The 19,138-nt window shown below is 41.0% G+C and overlaps 1 protein-coding gene across 1 annotated transcript in view; it reads right to left on the minus strand.

Moving 5' to 3' along the window:
* Positions 1-11,650, minus strand: part of MAT2B (methionine adenosyltransferase 2 non-catalytic beta subunit) — a 66,687-nt gene extending 55,037 nt beyond the window's left edge. The window contains exon 1 of the mRNA XM_075856436.1: positions 11,548-11,650. Within this exon, the coding sequence (XP_075712551.1) occupies positions 11,548-11,577 (30 nt within the window). The 5' untranslated portion in view covers positions 11,578-11,650. The remainder of the gene's footprint in view (positions 1-11,547) is intronic.
* Between the last annotated feature and the right edge of the window lie 7,488 nt (positions 11,651-19,138).

The following is a 19,138-nucleotide window of genomic DNA, read 5'->3' on the forward strand; positions in this document are numbered from 1 at the left end:
GCTCCTCTGATGGAGCAGAACAATGGAAATGCCAACGCAGGTGTGAACACGGCCTTTTTTTGGCTAGCCACTTATAAGCGCTGGATAGATATAACTAAAAAACAAACAACTGAATCTTATATATATTTTCGAAAGTTTGTCTGAAGCCCGATTTTTTCATTGGTTTAAAATCAGGGAATAGCTATTTTTGATTGGACATGCGTTCCCCAGGTAACAGATTACATTGACAGGCTCCGCCCCCTATTGACGATGTGGCAGCCCATAATTGGCTGCAACGTACATCATTCGATGACTTCTGGGACCTGCAGTAAGGAGTAATCCCCATCACTGGTCATTTATAATCAAGCACCGCAGTAATACCACATGCAGATCACACAGCGATGTCAGTGACATCTGTATAACGTGTTCTTATATAAAACACAGCTGCCGCAGAACCTCTTATTCAGATGTACAGAACTGTAGCTGTACCATTCATATGTCGCAAAATCGTGGCAAAACGCCACGTCCGATACGTCTGTATAATCCAGTCTGAGATGAGACCCTCATGATTTTTAGCTACGAAAAAAACCGCATTGAATTTGTACTTGAGACCTTTGTTCCCAGGCTCTGCCCTCCATCATTGTGTGCAGCCGCCTCAGCTCCATCCTGCAGCCGCTTCTCGTGCGCGCCAAATGTGTCACGTGACGTCCCCAGTTTCCCGCGCTGTCGCGTCCGCAATGGAAGCGGGTGAGCGGCCGCCTCCTCAGTTTTGGGGTCACATTATGTGTGGAGTTTGAGGTACAGCGGGGGCTCCGTGTCTCCCTCCAGTGCCGGTGAATGTCATATCACTGCAGGACGCGGTCTGGACTGTGAATCCCGGAGGAAAGGATTACTAGGCGGAGTAGTGGTTACCCCGAGTGCAGTAGTCCTCTATGTATCCTCTCATAGGGCATGCTGAGGGTTGTAGTACCTCCTCAGGTGCAGAGCTGCTCATCTATTAAATAGACACGTCGTCTGTATTGTGTGAAACTACAACTCCCAGCATGTGGCCGCACCACCCGTAGAGACCAGAAATACAGTGACAGGACTGCAAAAACTAATTTTATTGAGAATGAAAAATATATATATAAGGTGATGACGTATATAACATAAGTGAAATATAGAATAACTGGTATATAATATATACATAAAATACCTGCAACTGGTGTATAACGATACATAACTGGATTATAAAACATATATAATATAACGAATATAAAACACAATATAACTGGAATATAAAACATCTTATATATATTTTCAAAAATTTGTTTGTTTGAAGCCTGATTTTTCATTGGTTTAAAATCAGGAAATTACTATAGTTACATAGTTAGTACGGCTGAAAAAAGACACATGTCCATCAAGTTCAACCAAGGGAAGGGAAAAGGGAAGGAAAAATTTCTACATATAGGAGTTAATATTTTTTTGTTCTAGGAATTTATCTAACCCTTTTTTAAAGCCATCTACTGTCCCTGCTGTGACCAGCTCCTGCGGTAGACTATTCCATAGATTCACAGTTCTCACTGTAAAGAAGGCTTGTCGCCCCTGAAGCTTGAACCTTTTTTTCTCCAGATGGAGGGAGTGCCCCCTTGTTTTTTGAGGGGGTTTTACAAGGAACAGGATTTCACCATATTTTTTGTATGTGCCATTAATATATTTATATAAGTTAATCATGTCCCCCCTTAGTCGTCTTTTTTCAAGGCTAAATAGGTTTAATTCTTTCAATCTTTCCTCATAACTTAAATTCTCCATGCCCCTAATTAGCTTCGTTGCTCTTCTTTGTATTTTTTCCAACTCCAGGGCATCCTTTCTATGAACTGGAGCCCAGAACTGAACTGCATATTCTAGATGAGGCCTCACTAATGCTTTGTAAAGTGGTAATATTATATCCCTGTCCCGTGAGTCCATGCCTCTTTTAATACACGACAATATCCTGCTGGCCTTTGAAGCAGCTGATTGACACTGCATGCTGTTATTGAGTTTATGATTTACAAGTACACCCAGATCCTTCTCAACAAGTGAATCCGCCAGTGTAGCTCCCCCTAGGACATATGATGCATGCAGATTGTTGGTACCCAGATGCATAACTTTACATTTATCTACATTAAACTTCATCTGCCAAGTGGACGCCCAAACACTTAGTTTGTTTAAATCTGCCTGCAATTCATGAACATCTTCCATAGACTGAACTATATTACATAGCTTGGTGTCATCTGCAAAAATAGAAATAGTGCTATCAATCCCATCCTCTATATCATTAATAAATAAGTTGAATATGTTTGATTGGACACGCGTTCCCCAGGTAACGGATTTCACTGACAGGCTCCGCCCCCTATTGATGACGTGGCAGCCCATAATTGGCTGCAACGTACATCATTCCTCGCTGAATTGCCTAACACAGGAGCACTGCGATGTTGGCCACAGCGGGTTTGCACAGAGGCAGGACAGTTGTCCTGTCTCATATAATTGAGGGACTAAAATGCATGGAGAAGCATTGAGCGATTGAGGGACTAAAATGCATGGAGAAGCAATGAGCGATTGAGGGACTAAAATGCATGGAGAAGCAAGAGTGATGGAGGAACTAAAATGCATGGAGAAGCAAGAGCGATGGAGGGACTAATGGTAAAGATGAGGAGTGAGGAAAAATAATGCCAAATGGGCATGAATCAGAAGTCCCCGCCCCTCATCCACTACTTCGTACTTTAGTCTAGGAGCACTGACTTTTATTTCCTAAAGGGAATAAAAAAAAATTTGATCATGTGATCATAGTGTTAAGGATATTTAATGGTGCTTCCAATAACATTGGGTGCCCGGTGTCACCAGCATTCCACCCTTACTTACGGACCTATTTTCTCTGCACTAATCGGCAGCCCCTTCTCTCTATCAGTGCTGGAAAAAGAGAAGGGGCAGCCCTTTTGGGCAGAGTTTCCGCAGTGATTGAAAGTAAAAGAAGTTCATGCGTACCTTTTGTCTTGGTGACGCGTCCCTCTTGACATCCAGTCCGACCTCTCTGGATGACGCGGCAGTCCATGTGACCGCTGCAGCCTGGGATTGGCTGCAGCGGTCACATGGGATGAAACATCCCGGGAGGCCGGACTGGAGGAAGAAGCAGGTAAGTTAACTTTTAATACTCTCTAATTATTATGCGGGTCGTGCTCCCATATAAAGTATGGGAGCACGGTCCGTAAAAAGCAAAAACAGGACATGTCCTATCTTTTGCGGAGCCTTTCTACGGCACGGACACCTTCCTGTAAATATACAGGAAGGTGTCCATGGGCAATAGTGAATGGGTCCGTAATTACGGACGAATTCTACGGTCGTCTACATGGGACCTTACAACACATAATTGGGTATTTAAATAGTGAGCTTTTACTCTATACCGTAAGTCAACCTCCCGAGCAATGCCGGGTATAAAAGCTAGTTTTTAAAAACTTGAGGATAAAGATCGCCATATTGTGACCCCCGCACGGGGAAAGATGTAATTTTTATTGATACCATTTTGGGAAATGTCATTTCGATCACTTTTTATAAAAAATTTTGGGAGATTCATCAATTTTTGATTTTTTTCCCGCTACGGCGTTCACCATATTGGATAAATGTTTTTATAGTTCGGCCATTTTCGGACGTGGGGATACCTAATGTGTTTGTTTCTTTTTATATGTGATCTAGGGAAAGGGGGTATTTAAATTTTTATATTTTGTAAAACTTTTTTTACTACTATTTCTTAGCCTCCCCTAGGGGGCTTGGATCTGCGATCATTAGATCGCTTATGCCATAGACTGCAAAATCCCAGTATTGCAGTCTATGGCAAAATCAGTGCATTGCTATTGAGACTGCCACAGGCCGGACTCAATGGCAATCTTCCTTTAGCAGGGCTGGGAGCATTCACAAGGCTCCTGGCTGCTATAGGAACACACTGCTTGGCGAGATTGTGGGAGCCCGTAACCAGCCCCAAACCAAAAGTGAAAGTAAAAAACCCCTCAGCAGCCGGTAGTCACATCTGATCCCGGCATCTGATGTTTCTGATCGCAAGCATTGCCGCTGGGTCCCAGCTTTTTAACACAACAGAGACCCAGTGACTATAGCGCCCGCTCGACTTTTGAGCGGGCGCCATTTTTAAATAACCATTTCCTGACGTAAATAACCAGTGCAGCGACGGTAAGGGGTTACATTTTAAGATTAACGTTATGCCACAAATTAGTTGATATATTACAAACCCTCATAAATTATGCCAAATCAATTACCCATGAAATGTATCCTGTTATTACAATGTATTGGCGTATAATTATTTCTATAATCCTTTATTCATCTAAAATAAGTTAAATATCTTGTTTAAACAAGGATTTTCAAGCTGTATGTGTGATCTAGCGGGAACTTGCTAGCTAAAAAAGTTCTGTTTTTACTGCAACACCAATAGCGATTGAAGCAGGCGGTCTCTCTGTGCTATGTGAGATCGGTGTGACCACAGCAGTGTTGTAACGGGAGGGTGGAAAAGTGTCATGTGACCTAGCCGGCTTGTAGAGAAAGTGGCTGGTATAGATTTCACTCTGTGAGATGTAGCAAGGTAGAGGCCCATGCTGGGCCCCCGAAACCCCCCCTCCGATCGGACTACCCCACCGACTTATACCCATCAGACAATAAAAAAGGTATGCTCACTGCTCCTCTTCACTTCTCCCCTTTGGGTCCCCTCCTGCTCTCTCAGCATGCTGAAGCTCATAACCAGGTCCTGACGCCGAGCAGTGTCATAATGTTGTTTGTGATGCAGAACTCCAGACGTTCAGTTCTGCATCGCATATAAGGCCCTGATGCTGCTCAGTTCAGGACCTGGTATGAGCCACAGCACGCTGAGGGAGCCTAAGGGGATACAGAGAAGCAGTAAGGTGAGTAGAAATTATTTTTATTTTATGTCCGATGTGGGGTGGGAATAGATGGTGCACGGCCACGTTGGTTACATCACAGTTGTGGTGCATGGCCAGCTGAAAAATGCAACACGTTTATCAAGAGGCGTGCACCTCTTAATAATATATTCATATGATGCATCTTACTTACTTAGACAAAACTAAGACAAGCGGATGAAACGCCAGTAAATCTGCCCAAGTGACCGATGACTGTGCCGCAGCTACCCAAAGTATTTTGGGAAGGAGGGGGTGAGATTTTAGCATGATGACAACTGTAACGGGAATATTACACAAAACCGAACCCAAAATCTCACCTGTAATTGTTTACTATTTAATCTTATTCATTGCATATTATAGTGATATTTCAGCACAGCAACATTTTTTTAAGCAAATTTAATTCTGTAATTGTTTCATTTTTCATGATCTATTGTTTCAAAAAGTACTTTGAAACCATCTTTGTAATGGGACCTATAGGGGGAAATTTAAGAATGGCTTTACGCCAATTGTTGTGGCATTAAAAAAATCGCAAATTATCATAATATTTTTCAATAATTTGCGCCTTTCAACGCTTCATGTCGCTCTTGTCATTTTTTTAAAAAGTGGGTGGAGCTTGGCGTGAGTGGACTTTGGCATATTTATAGCGGATATTTACGCCAGCTCGTATCTGGTAGAGATTTCACTTTCTAGCGTACAGACAGCACAAGAGGCGACAAATTAATTAGAGGCGTGCAGCTCTTATTAAATTAGTCGCATCTTACTCCTGCTGGCTTCTGACTAAGACTGGCATATGAAACGCCAGTCTTAGTGAATTTGCCCCTAAGAGCTTATTATAGAAAATAACAGCAAGTAAATGAGAATGTAAAAACCACCAGAACCCTGGTCATGAACTGGTTAATCAAGGCGTAGTATTGTTTTTTAACCTCAGCAAGACCAGTCGGTTTCCATACTGAAATCATTTTCAATACCATTTCATTTGTTCCTATTGCTCCCATTATCGTTATCCAGAAATCTACATTTAGTATGGATTGAAATATATTGTGTTCATTTAGATACCAATTATAAATGTGGGGTTTGACAAAGAACAGAATGTAAAAGAGTTGCTGATATCATAACATGATAAAAATTCAATTCAGGTCAATGAATGCTTTGATATATTCAGTATTCACACGTTGCGGTCATATTGCATAATCTACTATATAATAATGAGAGAAAATGGGTATTACTTGTATTTAGTTATTTTCCAAAATCGCACAAGTAGTTTGATATAGATTCCTAAAATTGAATATTTGAACATTTACTCCAATGGTAATTCATTTATTTCTGCTAGGTGGAGAAATATATAAAAGAAGAATACTGTACCTCTTGATTTATTCTAAAGATCTGAGGACATAGACCGCAGAACATCAACATCTTAGGAACAGCAACACTTTGTCTAAGGAAACGTAGCCAGTCATTGTGGACAGCACACAGACAGCTGAATTATATAGGGGCAGGCAGGATAAATTCTATTATGCCCGCCTGGTGGTTGGTGCAGGCAATATTAAGGAAATTGCGCAATTTTATTTCCATTAGCTGAAAGGATGACTTGTCTGCAGATAAAGTAGCTTGTCTCTTATTGTATGAGATGGGCACCAAGGAGTATTAGATAAAGGTGGAAGCTTTGAGGTTTCCCTGGAGGAATATTCAGTAAACAAATAGATAATCTCATCAAATGTTCTGAGCTGAGTGGTTGTGACAATGCACAAGTTAGAAGCAGGGAGGCAAACAGACGAACTGAAGTTTCAGCCTCTTCTACATTTTTATTTGAAGTTAAATATAAAGGCATTGGCATTGGCTCTGAAACCAAAGCTGGCACAATGTAGGGAATATCAGCTGATACAACAACCTTTATATCTATTCCCCATTTTATGGATGGTCCAAGGATCCATTAAGCAATAATTAGGAAGGTTTCTTTCTTTTTCTGACCATAAAAGGAACTAGAAATCCAAGAACACTGAGGAATACTAAAAGTTTGATATCATACAACTAACAGAACTGGGGACCGAAATTACAACTTTTCTTTTGGCCACTAATCTAAACGGATGACCGTAAATTTTGATAAATGTGTTGCATAATTAGTATGGACTATTTCTATTAAATTTAATGCAACTACGCAATTTGTTTAGGGGTTAAACCCAAGCCGATATCAAACACGCATTACATTACTGATTTAGGACTCATATACATGTCAGGCAGAGTTTGTAAAGAGAAAGACAGAGTCCCTGAAGCGCCATAATGAAGCCATAAGTACTATGTTCGCCGACATATTATGGAGTTACTCTCCCCTAAAAGCAATGCTCAGTAATACGACATCAGTAACGGGACATGAAACAGCATACAAGGTTTTTTCAAACTGAGGCATACAGAGATTTAGTAGGGCCCCATATATTTTATGGCTGCCATGGCTCGGTTCAACTCTAAGGGTATTTTCACACCCTTAAACTAAAACGTCTGAAAATACGGAGCTGTTTTGAAAGGAAAACAGCTCCTAATTTTCAGACTTTTTTTTAGCAACTCGCGTTTTTCACAGCTGTTTTTGGAGCTGTTTTTCTATAGAGTCAATGAAAAACGGCTCCAAAAACGGCTCAAGAAGTGACATGCACTCGTTTTTCGGGGGCATTTTTTTTACGCGGCCGCTTTTCAAAAAGGCCACGTAACAAACGCCCCGTCGGAACAGAACGCCATTTTTCCCATTGAAATCAGTGGGCAGATGTTTGGAGGCGTTCTGCTTCCGGTTTTTCGGCCATTTGTGGCCCGAAAAATGCCCGAAAATAAGCTGTGCGAACATACCCAAAGGGTGGAAGGAGCAGAAATACGTCATGTGCATATTCCCTTATGCGTAGCCAGGCTTAAAGGCTATGGAAATCTTTGTAGGTTTTCTTATTTTATTAAATCCATGTTTTAGGTGATTAAAAACATTTTTTCATCTGACTTTTATCAAAAATTTTATTTTGTTTTTCCAATACAGCATGTGTCTTCTTTACATGGAAGTTCTATCATTCACTATTAGCCGATTGTGTCAGTGAAGTGACGACTCGGCTGAGAGCCTGTCCTGTGTGTCTCTTAACACACAGGATCACAATTTTTATGATTACATTTAAGTTCATCAACCTAGATGTCATTGATATTAACACAGGACCACAGAAATACAGAACCCGCGCTCAGCCGAGTGGTTTGTTCACTTCACTGACGAATTCGGCTGATAGGGAATGATACAACTTCTATCTATAGAGGATAAAAAATTTTTTTACATTTGTAGGATTATAGGGAAAAAAATATTTAAAGTAAAAAAAATACCCTTTTCCCATTCTTTCCCTAAAGTATTGTAAACAAAAAATAAACAGAATTAGTATCGTCAGGTCTGCAAAGGTACAAATTATTGCAATATAATTTATTATTTAACCAGCAGGCTAAATGCCGTAAAAAAGTTAAAAAAAAATCCAGAATATTTAGTTTTTGTGCACCTCACCTCCCAAACAAAGTTAAATAATGTGTTAAAAAAGTCGTAAGTGCCCCAAAAAAACTACAGCTCCCCCCCCTCCCGTAAAAAAAAAGTCATCACACTACATTGACAGAAAAATTAAAAAAGTTACGGGTTTCGAAATATGGCGACACAAAACAAATTGTTTTGTAAAAGATAAAAAAAACCTAGAAATTTGATATTGCTGGAATTGTATTTACCCACAGAATAAAGATGAAATTATAACCGGTTGCCGAACACCATAAAAGCGGAAACCCAAACAATAATGGAGGAATTGGTGTTTTTCAGTACTTTATATGGTACATAAATGGTACCATTACAAACTACAACTTGTCCCACTAAAAAAAATGTTGAGAATAAAAACAGCTATGACTTTTGGAAGGCGGGAAGGAAGTAATTAAAAGTGGCGGGAACAGTTTATTGTACACCTTTTGAAAGCAATTTTTTTTTTTATTAAATCAATGTGTTGTGTTTATAATCAACTTTTTAATTCACATTTATGAAAAAAATGCTTTTTTACTATACAGCTTTCAGGTATGCTGTAGACATAGAAGCTGTATGGTTCTCTCTCAGCCGAGAGAACTTAGATGTAATCGATATTATCTGGATCCTATGTGTCAGAGTGTGTGAGTAGCCCCATTTGAACTCCTGAGGACGCTACGTTCGTAGCGAAACATGTCGGGGGGGGCTCCGTTCTATATTTTAACATCAATTCTCTACTGACAGTTAGCTACGGTTATCTTTTCTAGTCAGCAATTACAGCGCACTGCAGGCGCTGTCCTAATACATTTATACCGTACTGCACGGACTGTATGCACTCTCGGAAATTTGCCACGCAAATCTCTCATTGCCAGTGAGCATTGGCTAATTTTTAACAAGTGTGATTTTTCGTTTTTGGTCTCTTTAATTGTATTGAAATAAAAGTTATATTTTATATTACACCATATTAGCTAGCCGGAAACAAGGGCATTTTTTTTGCTTAATTGCAAATCAGTAAATTAGAGACACGCAGGACTCGCTCTCAGCCGAACCACCAGTTCAGCTAAACTGACGGATTTCGGCTGAGAAGGAACGATACAGCTTCTATCGTATAAAGACATAACACATTGATTTAATTTTTTACAAAAATTGCATCCACAAAACAAGTTCCGTCCCATGTGACCACTGCAGCCTGTGATTGGCACAATTTTATGCATTTTCTTTATCTGGAACTTCCTACGGCGACCAGGGTGGTCACATGGGATGAAGCATCATCCCAGGAGGCCAGCCTGGACAAAGAAGCACAGAATTCTGGGTAAGTAGATTTTTTGTTTTATGAGTTGCAATTTTTGCAGCGGTTTGCAGCTTTTCCGCAACAAAATCCGTTGCGCAAAGTTTGCAGGATTTCTGCAACGTCTGAACCTAACAGGTGGAGGAAATTCCTCTGATAGATCTTTGCCTCCACTTCATGGGTTATCCCAGTCCCTCAGCATCAAGCATATTTTGTCAATATTTGAATTTCCTAGGGGCGGTTTTGAAGATCAAATAGACTCTTTGTTGACGTTTGTTGACAGTGACATCTCTTGGCTGCTGTTTCCGGCCTAAACATATTAATATAACATGAAGATAAACTGTATTATTTAGGAGAAAACAAGTGTCAGGTAATTAATACGTTCCTGTATAAATAATCCTTATTGACTATTTGTTGTAGGTCGGTGTTACCTGACATGAACTATTTGACAGACGACCTTACAACCTCAAAGGGGCTGGAAATAAAGGGGTTCTACACTATAGGGACTTGAAATAAAGGGGTTCTACACTATAGGGGCTGGAAATAAAGGGGTTCTACACTACAGGGGCTGGAAATAAAGGGGTTCTACACTATAGGGACTGGGAATAAAGGGGTTCTACACTGTAGGGGCTGAAAATAACTGGGTTCTACACTATAGGGGCTGGAAATAAAGGGTTTCTACACTGTAGGGTCTGGAAATAAAGGAGTACTACACTGTAGGGGCTGGAAATAGGACAGAAATCATTTTATAATAAAATCACTCTGATTTTGCACTTAGTTAAGTTCTTTTGGCAATTATGTAACTGGTGGCATTTTTTCCAATAAGCAGCATGCCTCCATTGACTTCAATAGGTTTCTAGCATTTTCATATGGATTTTTTTTTTATTCAGCTTTAAATGCAACAAGAAAAAAAAATGTGAACTAAACTTAAGTCGTTCAGGAAGTGTTCTTCGTCTATAGAATCCTTTATGATATAGAATAGCAACATCCAGCAAGCTAAACCCCAAACCAGGATCGGCACAGGATGTGTATTAAAAAGTAGTATTTCTACCAATTTCAGCTTCTTTGGTACCATTTCACTAAAGTGCAGGACCCCTTAATAAGTTCCGGTAAATAGTTAGAATAATCTAACTTGCCAAATTTAAAAGAATAAATATATTTGTGTTTTGTTCTCATTCACAGACAGCTGAACTAACTTAAAAAATAGAGCATTGCACTGCCAGGTATAATAAACATTTTATCCTGTAACATTACAGAGACCAAATATCCTCCATTTCTCCTGAAATTTCCTTCGAGATGAATGTAAATTCTGCATACTGTGCATATTGTTTTGTCTGAAATACTTCACCATAGGAATTAAATTCAGCCAAAGAAAATATAGAAAATATCAAAATCCAATATATAGTGATCTATACACTATGCATATTTTACATAGTTCGTTTTTCTATACTCACATTATTTGTTACATTTACATTTATCACCCTTCAACTTATCACTGAAGAATTATCCATCAATGATGAGGGAGCATTATTAGGCTTGATTCACACACATCGTTTACCCAGCATGCTTTAAGTATGGTGTTTTTACCATAGGCATCTAAATAGCACGTAAAAAAAACAAAAAACGGAAAAGTAAATGTACAAAATAAAACGCAATAAAAAAATGCTTGAAGACCATGGCGTTTCTTACATGCATTTTAAAACGGTGAGAAAAAAGTGTGTGTGTGTGTAGGAAGCCTCATATCTATGTATAGGAAATGTATGATCACAAATACCCAGTGACACTTTTATATACTGTAAGCAGAAGTCACCCCAGTAAAATCTCCCACGCCTGCATCTTACCTCCTCTACTTCCATCAATATTTCGGGCATTTTGCAGCGTTGTACTATTAATAAAACAGTGGGAACGCTGAGAAAGCTGCAGATCGCTGCTTCAGTCTTTGTCTTTTAGTACTGAGCACATGGGAGGGAGGGAAGGAGGAAGAGAGGAAGCACCAGCTGCCCTTTGCACGCAGGCTGTGTATAGCTCTTAGTCACTACTATTCCTATTATACATTGACTGGTTGGTGTACAGCTAACTAAGATACAACAATAATAAGCGCCTGATTTAAAGAAGTCCTATGAGAGAGAAACCTTCCTTACCCAAGAGCTGATGTAATTCCTCTTTTGTAAGGGGGAGGGGCATTTAAATGAATGAAACTGCAGTGTAATATAGGTGAAAGTTTGGCACTAACACTGTTTACTTTCAAAATATTTTTATGATATAAATATTTGATATTTATTATTTTTACTTGCATGAACTTATGTGTTTCTCCAGCAGCAGCAAGAAATGCATCGTCGTCCATGTATCCTGAATAGGTTTTTCTAATCCTGGATAACCCTTTAATTTTAAAGGGAATCTATCACCAGGTTTTCTGCTGCCCTATCTGAGGGTAGCATAAAGTAGTGCCAGAGACCGTGATTCAAACACTGTATTACTCATTTTTCAGCGTTCAGTAGTTATTATTAAAATCACTTTTTTTGAGTGAGTGTAAAAAGTGTCAGGGCAGAATTTACTAATGTAAATGTAACGCATGGATAATGGTTTAGCCAACGTCTCCTGTGTCACCCAATCCTCTACCGGGAATGTACATAGTCTGACATATCTGGCAAATTGCGACCAAAGAGCGTGCCTAAGCTGGAAATAATGGAACCTAAGATGGGTCAGGATCTGCTGTTTGGACCTAAGTTGTGCAAAAGTAGCTACTTTATCTTCCACTACCACATCCTTCAAGGTTAATATACCCAGAGTTGCCCACTCACTAGGGTTAGGAATTCTTCGTAATTGTGGCAGAAGCGGGTTATACCAAAGTGATATCTTAGGCGGCCGGTGTATCAGAGTAGTCTGCATTGGAATTGTAATTATATATCCTGGGGGGGCTGTCTATAGATAGAGTTCACCAGGGCTTTATAGGAATCGATAAGGGAAGCTTCCAGTTCAGTGATTAAAATGTCTATGGGTAAACCACCACCAAACATACACCAGTTGGCTAGCAAGGAAGAAGAGATATAGGTTCGGGAGGGCTAGCCCACCCTGCTCAGTGGGTAGTTATAGTGTACCCAGAGCAATTCAGGGAGCACCGCCTGCCCAAATAAAAGGTCTGAGATCTTTATCAATATTGGAGTACAGTGAAAATGGTAGTCGTACTGTAGAATTGTGAAAGCGGTATAAAATTCTAGTTAGGGACTTCATTTTGAACAGATTAATTCAGTCTGTAACTGTGAGGGGGAAGTGTTTCCATCTATCAAAGTCTGTCCTGAGACGTTTTATCAGAGGAGAGCCATTGTCAGGTAAAAAACTGAAAATATCGGAACTAATCACTATACCCATATAAGTAACTTTGTCTGCCCATTGTATCGTGTAAGGTAATGTGAAGCTCCCAGCTGCATCCTCTCTCGCCATTACCTAAGATTTTGACCAATTCACACGGAGCCCAGAGAGGGATGTAAATGATGCAAAGATAATAGTGCCCGCAGAGATAGAACCGGATCATTGAGGAATAGAAGTGTATCATCCACGTAGAGAGGGACACGCTCCTCCCTCTCCCCCATCTTGAAGCCCTTTATATCAGGAGAGGCTCTTATAGTTATTTGTAGTAGCTCAATCAGTGCAAAAAGGGATTAGATAGCGGGCAACCCCGCTTAGTCCCTCAGGCTAGCGTAAATGAAGGGGAAATGGGACAATTGGTTTTAATACTTGCTGTAGGTTGAGAGTTTAGTAACTGTTCCCATCAAATTAAATCTGGGGGCAAATCCAAATTTGCCTAGTACAGACCACTGATAGGACCACTCTACTGAGTCAAATGCGTTCTCAAGATCAAAAGAGGCAACAGCTCTGGTGCCACCTGACTCTATTGTAGATAATATTTTGGTAAAGAGCCTCCGAAGATTAACATCAGTGGCCTTCCCTGACATGAAACCAGATTGGTCCAGATTAAAAATATGAGATATAATCTTTTACATACGCATCACCAGAATTTTGGCTAACGTTTTATTATCACAATTAAGGAGTGAGATAGGTTGGTATGAGCCACAGTCTCTAGGATCTTCACAGGACTTGGGGATCAGCACTATAAGAGCCTCTCTCATAGAAGAGGGGAGGGTAGTAGCACCACTGAAGGATTGAAAAGGGTAAGATAATGAGCGGCAATCAGGTTAACCTGCAATTTCTACCATTCTATTGGCAGACCATCCAGACTCAGGGTTTTCCTGTTTGGAAAGAAGCTAATATCCTCTGTCATTTCTTCTATGCTCAGATTATCTTCCAAAAAATGTATTGTTATTGAAGTATGCCTCTAGGTCAGATGGATTATTTGAAACCTTAGAGGAGTACAAATCAGTAGAACTTGGCAAAGACGTCATTCATGGCTAAGCGGTCACTGACAGGCATCCCAGTACACGAGGTGATTTCTAAAATAGAAGTCTGTGTGGTATCCTCTCTAGCCAAGTAGGCCAGCAAAAGGCAATTCTTCTCCCCCCTGCTCAAAAACTCTGTTAGAAATATAAGGTTTTCTTCCTGGTGAGTTCAGTTAGTAAAAGGGTATTTTCACGTTGCTTCTCCATGAATGTAGTAAAGGCCGAGTCCCTAGTCCTGAGATATTCTTCCTCCGCTACAACCAGTTCATATTCCTATCCCATATGATGTTTAGCTAATCCCTTTCTGTGTGAGGATATTGCCCGTATAACCACTCCTTTGATATCTGCTTTGAAGGCATCCCACATCAAATTGCTATCAGTGGAAGCTAGGTAAGTATTCCATAAATCTGTAATCTCTTTTTTCTAAAGACATCACAACCTCAGTGCAGAAGAGCGATAGGGGACTCAATCTCCATATTTTCCGTTTTGCAACTTCAGGGAACCCCAGAGTGATCATGAGGGGAGAGTGGTCCGAGATACCCTGAGGGAGGTATTGTGCATCTACCACATATACTAGTGAAGCATAATTTCCAAACACCAGGTCGATTCTGGAAAAGGACCTATAGTGTGAGTGGCACGAATAAGCTAAGGAATGAGGGTAACGAGTCCACCAAATTTCCAACAAATGATAAGTTATAGTTCAATCGGCCAAAGGGGAACTACACACCGGGACTCCTCCCAGTTTATCTAATGCAGAGCACAGCAAAAGGTTGAAATCCCAGAGGAGCAGGGACAAACTCAGTCACCAGCATCATTACGTCAGTGAGTAATTTGACAGTGGCCAGAGGAGGCTTATGGACATCAACAATGATAAAGGTTTTAAAATGGATCTGACATAGCAGCATAAAGAATCTTCCCCTAGGATCTGTATTAACAGATGTAACTTCACATTGTAAATATGTGTGGACCAGCAATGAGACCCCATAGAAGAAACTGGAATAAGAGGCATGATAACCATACCTGACCCATGGCCGTACAAGAACTCACAGTTTGAAACCGAGTAAATGAGTCTCTTGCAAAAAGTATAATTTGCGGATTGTATGTGGGGAGAAAATGAAAAACTAAGGACCTTTTCAATTTGTCATTAAGTCCTCTCACATTCCAGGAGATAATTTTAAGATGGCTTAGCGTCTCCATAAGTGATATTAAATACAGTATTGATCCAGAGGACAGCATTATACAGGGGTTGAACATATAAGTTGTACCCCCTTTGGGAATTATTAACTCAAGCACTCCCTGAGACCAGATCATCAGTCCACATGGTCAGACAAGTCATATATAAACATACAAGTATGAAACGCATAAACAATTAAACCCATCCCTCCGAACTCGAGACAGGTTTCATTCCCAAATGCAGCAGGTAGCAAAAACAGAACTGCAGGGTATGCTTAAATTGTTAGTGAAAGGGGACAAACCCCTTGACCTGGAGTGCAGTAAGGATACAGAATTAGATCTAATAGGCTCATTAGAGCTACATCATGGAAGACAGGAGTGTTAAGGCTATATATCCAAGTCTGGGTACATCTCCCGACACCCATCACAGCTGAAGACATCATAGAGGAAAACAGAAGAGCAAAGTTAGGAACATGTTCCACGATAAGGAGTAAGTCCCCTTGGTTATATGAACCCATCACAACCGAGGTCATAAGGGAGGAGAATCGACATCTTTACAGAAGAGCAAAGTTAGGAACATGCTCCATGGTGTAGAGTAATTTCCCCTTGTTATCCCTTACCGCATAGGGAGATCTGGTACCACATGAGTAAAGACATTAGAGTCCATGACGTTCTAACCAGGCAAAGACCTCTTCCGGCTTATCGAGGAATATTCCAGAGCTGTTGTGCACCAACCTGAGTTTTGCGGGGTATACAATAGAATAGATGATTTGTTTCTCCCTCAGACATTTCTTGGCCTCCATAAATCGCTGCCTTTGTTTTTGCATCTCCAACGAATAGTCGGGAAAGACTCACATCCTGGTTAGTATGTTTCAGAGGCCCCTGTTTCCTTGCAAGTTCCAGCAATTTGTTCCTGTCTTTGAAATTCAGAAGCTTGGGAATGAAAGTGCGTGACGGCGACCCAGGTGGAGGAGCTCTAGTCGGGATCCGATGTGCACGTTCCACACACAACATAGGAGAAAAAGCAGTATCTTCTAAATGTTTACAAGTCTATTAAATATTGACTTGAGACAATTTTCCAAGAATGCCGCAGGGTCAGATTTTTCCACACCTTCAGGCAGGCCGGTGAAGCAGAGGTTACATCTTCGCAAACGGTTCTCCATGAGTTTCGCCCACCATGTGGACTGTTGCGTCTCCAATGAGTCGACCCTCGATCTCAGGGGAGTTACCACATCTTCAAAGTCAGAAATACACCTTAATAGCCTTTCTGAGCCCTGCCGTGTGTCCAAACAGCAGTTTATGACCACATGTGGGGTATTGCCGTATTCAGGAGAAATGTGAAATGTATTTATCCCTTGTGAAAATTAAAAACATTTTAGTGGAAAAATGTTAAAATTCATTTTCACGCCCTAATTATAATAAATTTTGTGAAAGACCTGTGGGTCTAAATGATCACTATACCCCTCGATAAATTCCTTAAGGGGTCTAGTTTCCAAAATGGGATCACTTTTTGGCTTTTTCCACAGTTTTGGTCCCTCAGGGGCTTTGCAAATGCGACATCGCACCTGAAAACCATTCCAGCAAAACTTGAGCCATAAAAGCCAAATGGTGCTCCTACTCTTCTGAACCCTGCCGAATAGCAGTTTATCGCCAAATATGGGATATTGTCGTAATCAGGAGAAATTGCATCGACAGTGCAATGTATGACAATGTACGTGTAAAGGATCTGCCAGGCACTACGTCTGTGGATACTCCCAGCATTAATCAATCGACACCTGAGGCCGGACCTCTTAGACTGACTCCGGCTCCCACCAATCAGGGTGGCAGGCTCAGGAGTGGGAGAGCCTATCGCGGCCTGGTCAGTCGGAGTTAGCTCCGCCCCCTGTCCATTTATACCTGCCGTTTTCTCTTCCTCATTGCTTGTGATTCTTCCTGGTTTCCTGGCCCTGCTACAGCCTTGCTCCAGCCTGCTACTGCCTTGCTTCAGCCTTGCTACAGCTTCCGCTTATCCTGCTTCGCTCTGACCCCGGCTTGCTTCCTGCTCCTTGCTCTGCGTTCGTATACTTCGTGACATCCTGATTCTGACTGGCTCGTTTACCACTCTGGTTTCCTCACGGTGTTCCGTGGGCTACTGCCCCTTCCCTTGCTTGTTCCCTGTTTGTATTCCCTTGCACTTAGTCAGCGTAGGGACCGCCGCCCAGTTGTACCCCGTCGCCTAGGGCGGGTCGTTGCAAGTAGGCAGGGACAGGGCGGTGGGTAGATTAGGGCTCACTTATCCCCTTCCCCTCCTTCCTGCCATAACAGTATGGTGCCATTATAATTGGGGACACAGTGTATGGTGCTATTATAATTAGAGGTGCAGTCTATGACACTATTATATATAGGGGCATAGTGTGTGGCACCATGAGAATTTTATCTTCGCTTATAGGTGCGGAAATGTTTGAAAAGTGAGAAACTGAAGACATCTGAGTGGCAATCTGCAGAAATGGGCCGTGCCCAGGAGAAGTCGACATGAGGTCTGGACCGGATGGAGAAGAAAAGAGAAAAAGAAAAACAAGAATTTGAGAAGATGTCAGCTGTGAGTCACTCAATGTAAATGTAAATTATGACTCAAATCAGTACTGTTGTCACTGTATGATCTGCAGCGAGATGGTGGGTGGTATGATTTTTTTTGTGAAACAGCAACTCCCAGCATATCCTTGACATTGTTCAGGCCATGCTGGGAGCTTTACTTTTACACTGTACAAACTTATACGGCAGGGGTTACACTGAATTTGCAAATGATCTCTGTGCTGGTGCTGTATTTATGTATTGAGCTTTGTTCTGGTGCTGTATATATGTACCGAGCTTTGTTCTGGTGCTGTATGTATGTACCGAGCTTGTTCTGGTACTGTATATATGTACTGAGCTTGGTCCTGGTGCTGTATTTATGTACTGAGCTTGGTTCTGGTGCTATACATATGTGCTGAGCTTTGTTCTGCTGCTGTATATATGTATTGTGCAAGGTTCTGGTACTGTATATATGTACTGATCTTGGTTCTGGTGCTGTATATACAGTGAAGGAAATAAGTATTTGATCCCTTGCTGATTTTGTAAGTTTGCCCACTGTCAAAGACTAGAACAGTCTAGAATTTTTAGGCTAGGTTAATTCTACCAGTGAGAGATAGATTATATGAAAAAAAAAAAAAAGAAAATCACATAGACAAAATTATATATATTTATTCGCATTATGCACAGAGAAATAAGTATTTGATCCCCTACCAACCATTAAGAGTTCAGCCTCCTCCAGACCAGTTACACGCTCCAAATCAACTTGGTGCCTGCATTAAAGACAGCTGTCTTAAATGGTCACCTGTATAAAAGTCTCCTGTCCACAGACTCAATTAATCAGTCTGAATCTAACCTCTACAACATGGGCAAGACCAAAGAGCTTTCTAAGGATGTCAGGGACAAAATCATAGACCTGCACAAGGCTGGAATGGGCTACAAAACCATAAGTAAGACGCTGGGTGAGAAGGAGACAACTGTTGGTGCAATAGTAAGAAAATGGAAGACATACAAAATGACTGTCAATCGACATTGATCTGGGGCTCCATGCAAAATCTCACCTCGTGGGGTATCCTTGATCCTGAGGAAGGTGAGAGCTCAGCCGAAAATTACACAGGGGGAACTTGTTAATGATCTCAAGGCAGCTGGGACCACAGTCACCAAGAAAACCATTGGTAACACATTACGCCGTAATGGATTAAAATCCTGCAGTGCCCGCAAGGTCCCCCTGCTCACGAAGGCACATGTACAGGCCCGTCTGAAGTTTGCAAATGAACATCTGGATGATTCTGAGAGTGATTGGGAGAAGGTGCTGTGG

This window comes from Rhinoderma darwinii, chromosome 3 (genome assembly GCF_050947455.1).
Source record: "Rhinoderma darwinii isolate aRhiDar2 chromosome 3, aRhiDar2.hap1, whole genome shotgun sequence".
In the NCBI taxonomy this organism is placed as follows: Eukaryota; Metazoa; Chordata; class Amphibia; order Anura; family Rhinodermatidae; genus Rhinoderma; species Rhinoderma darwinii.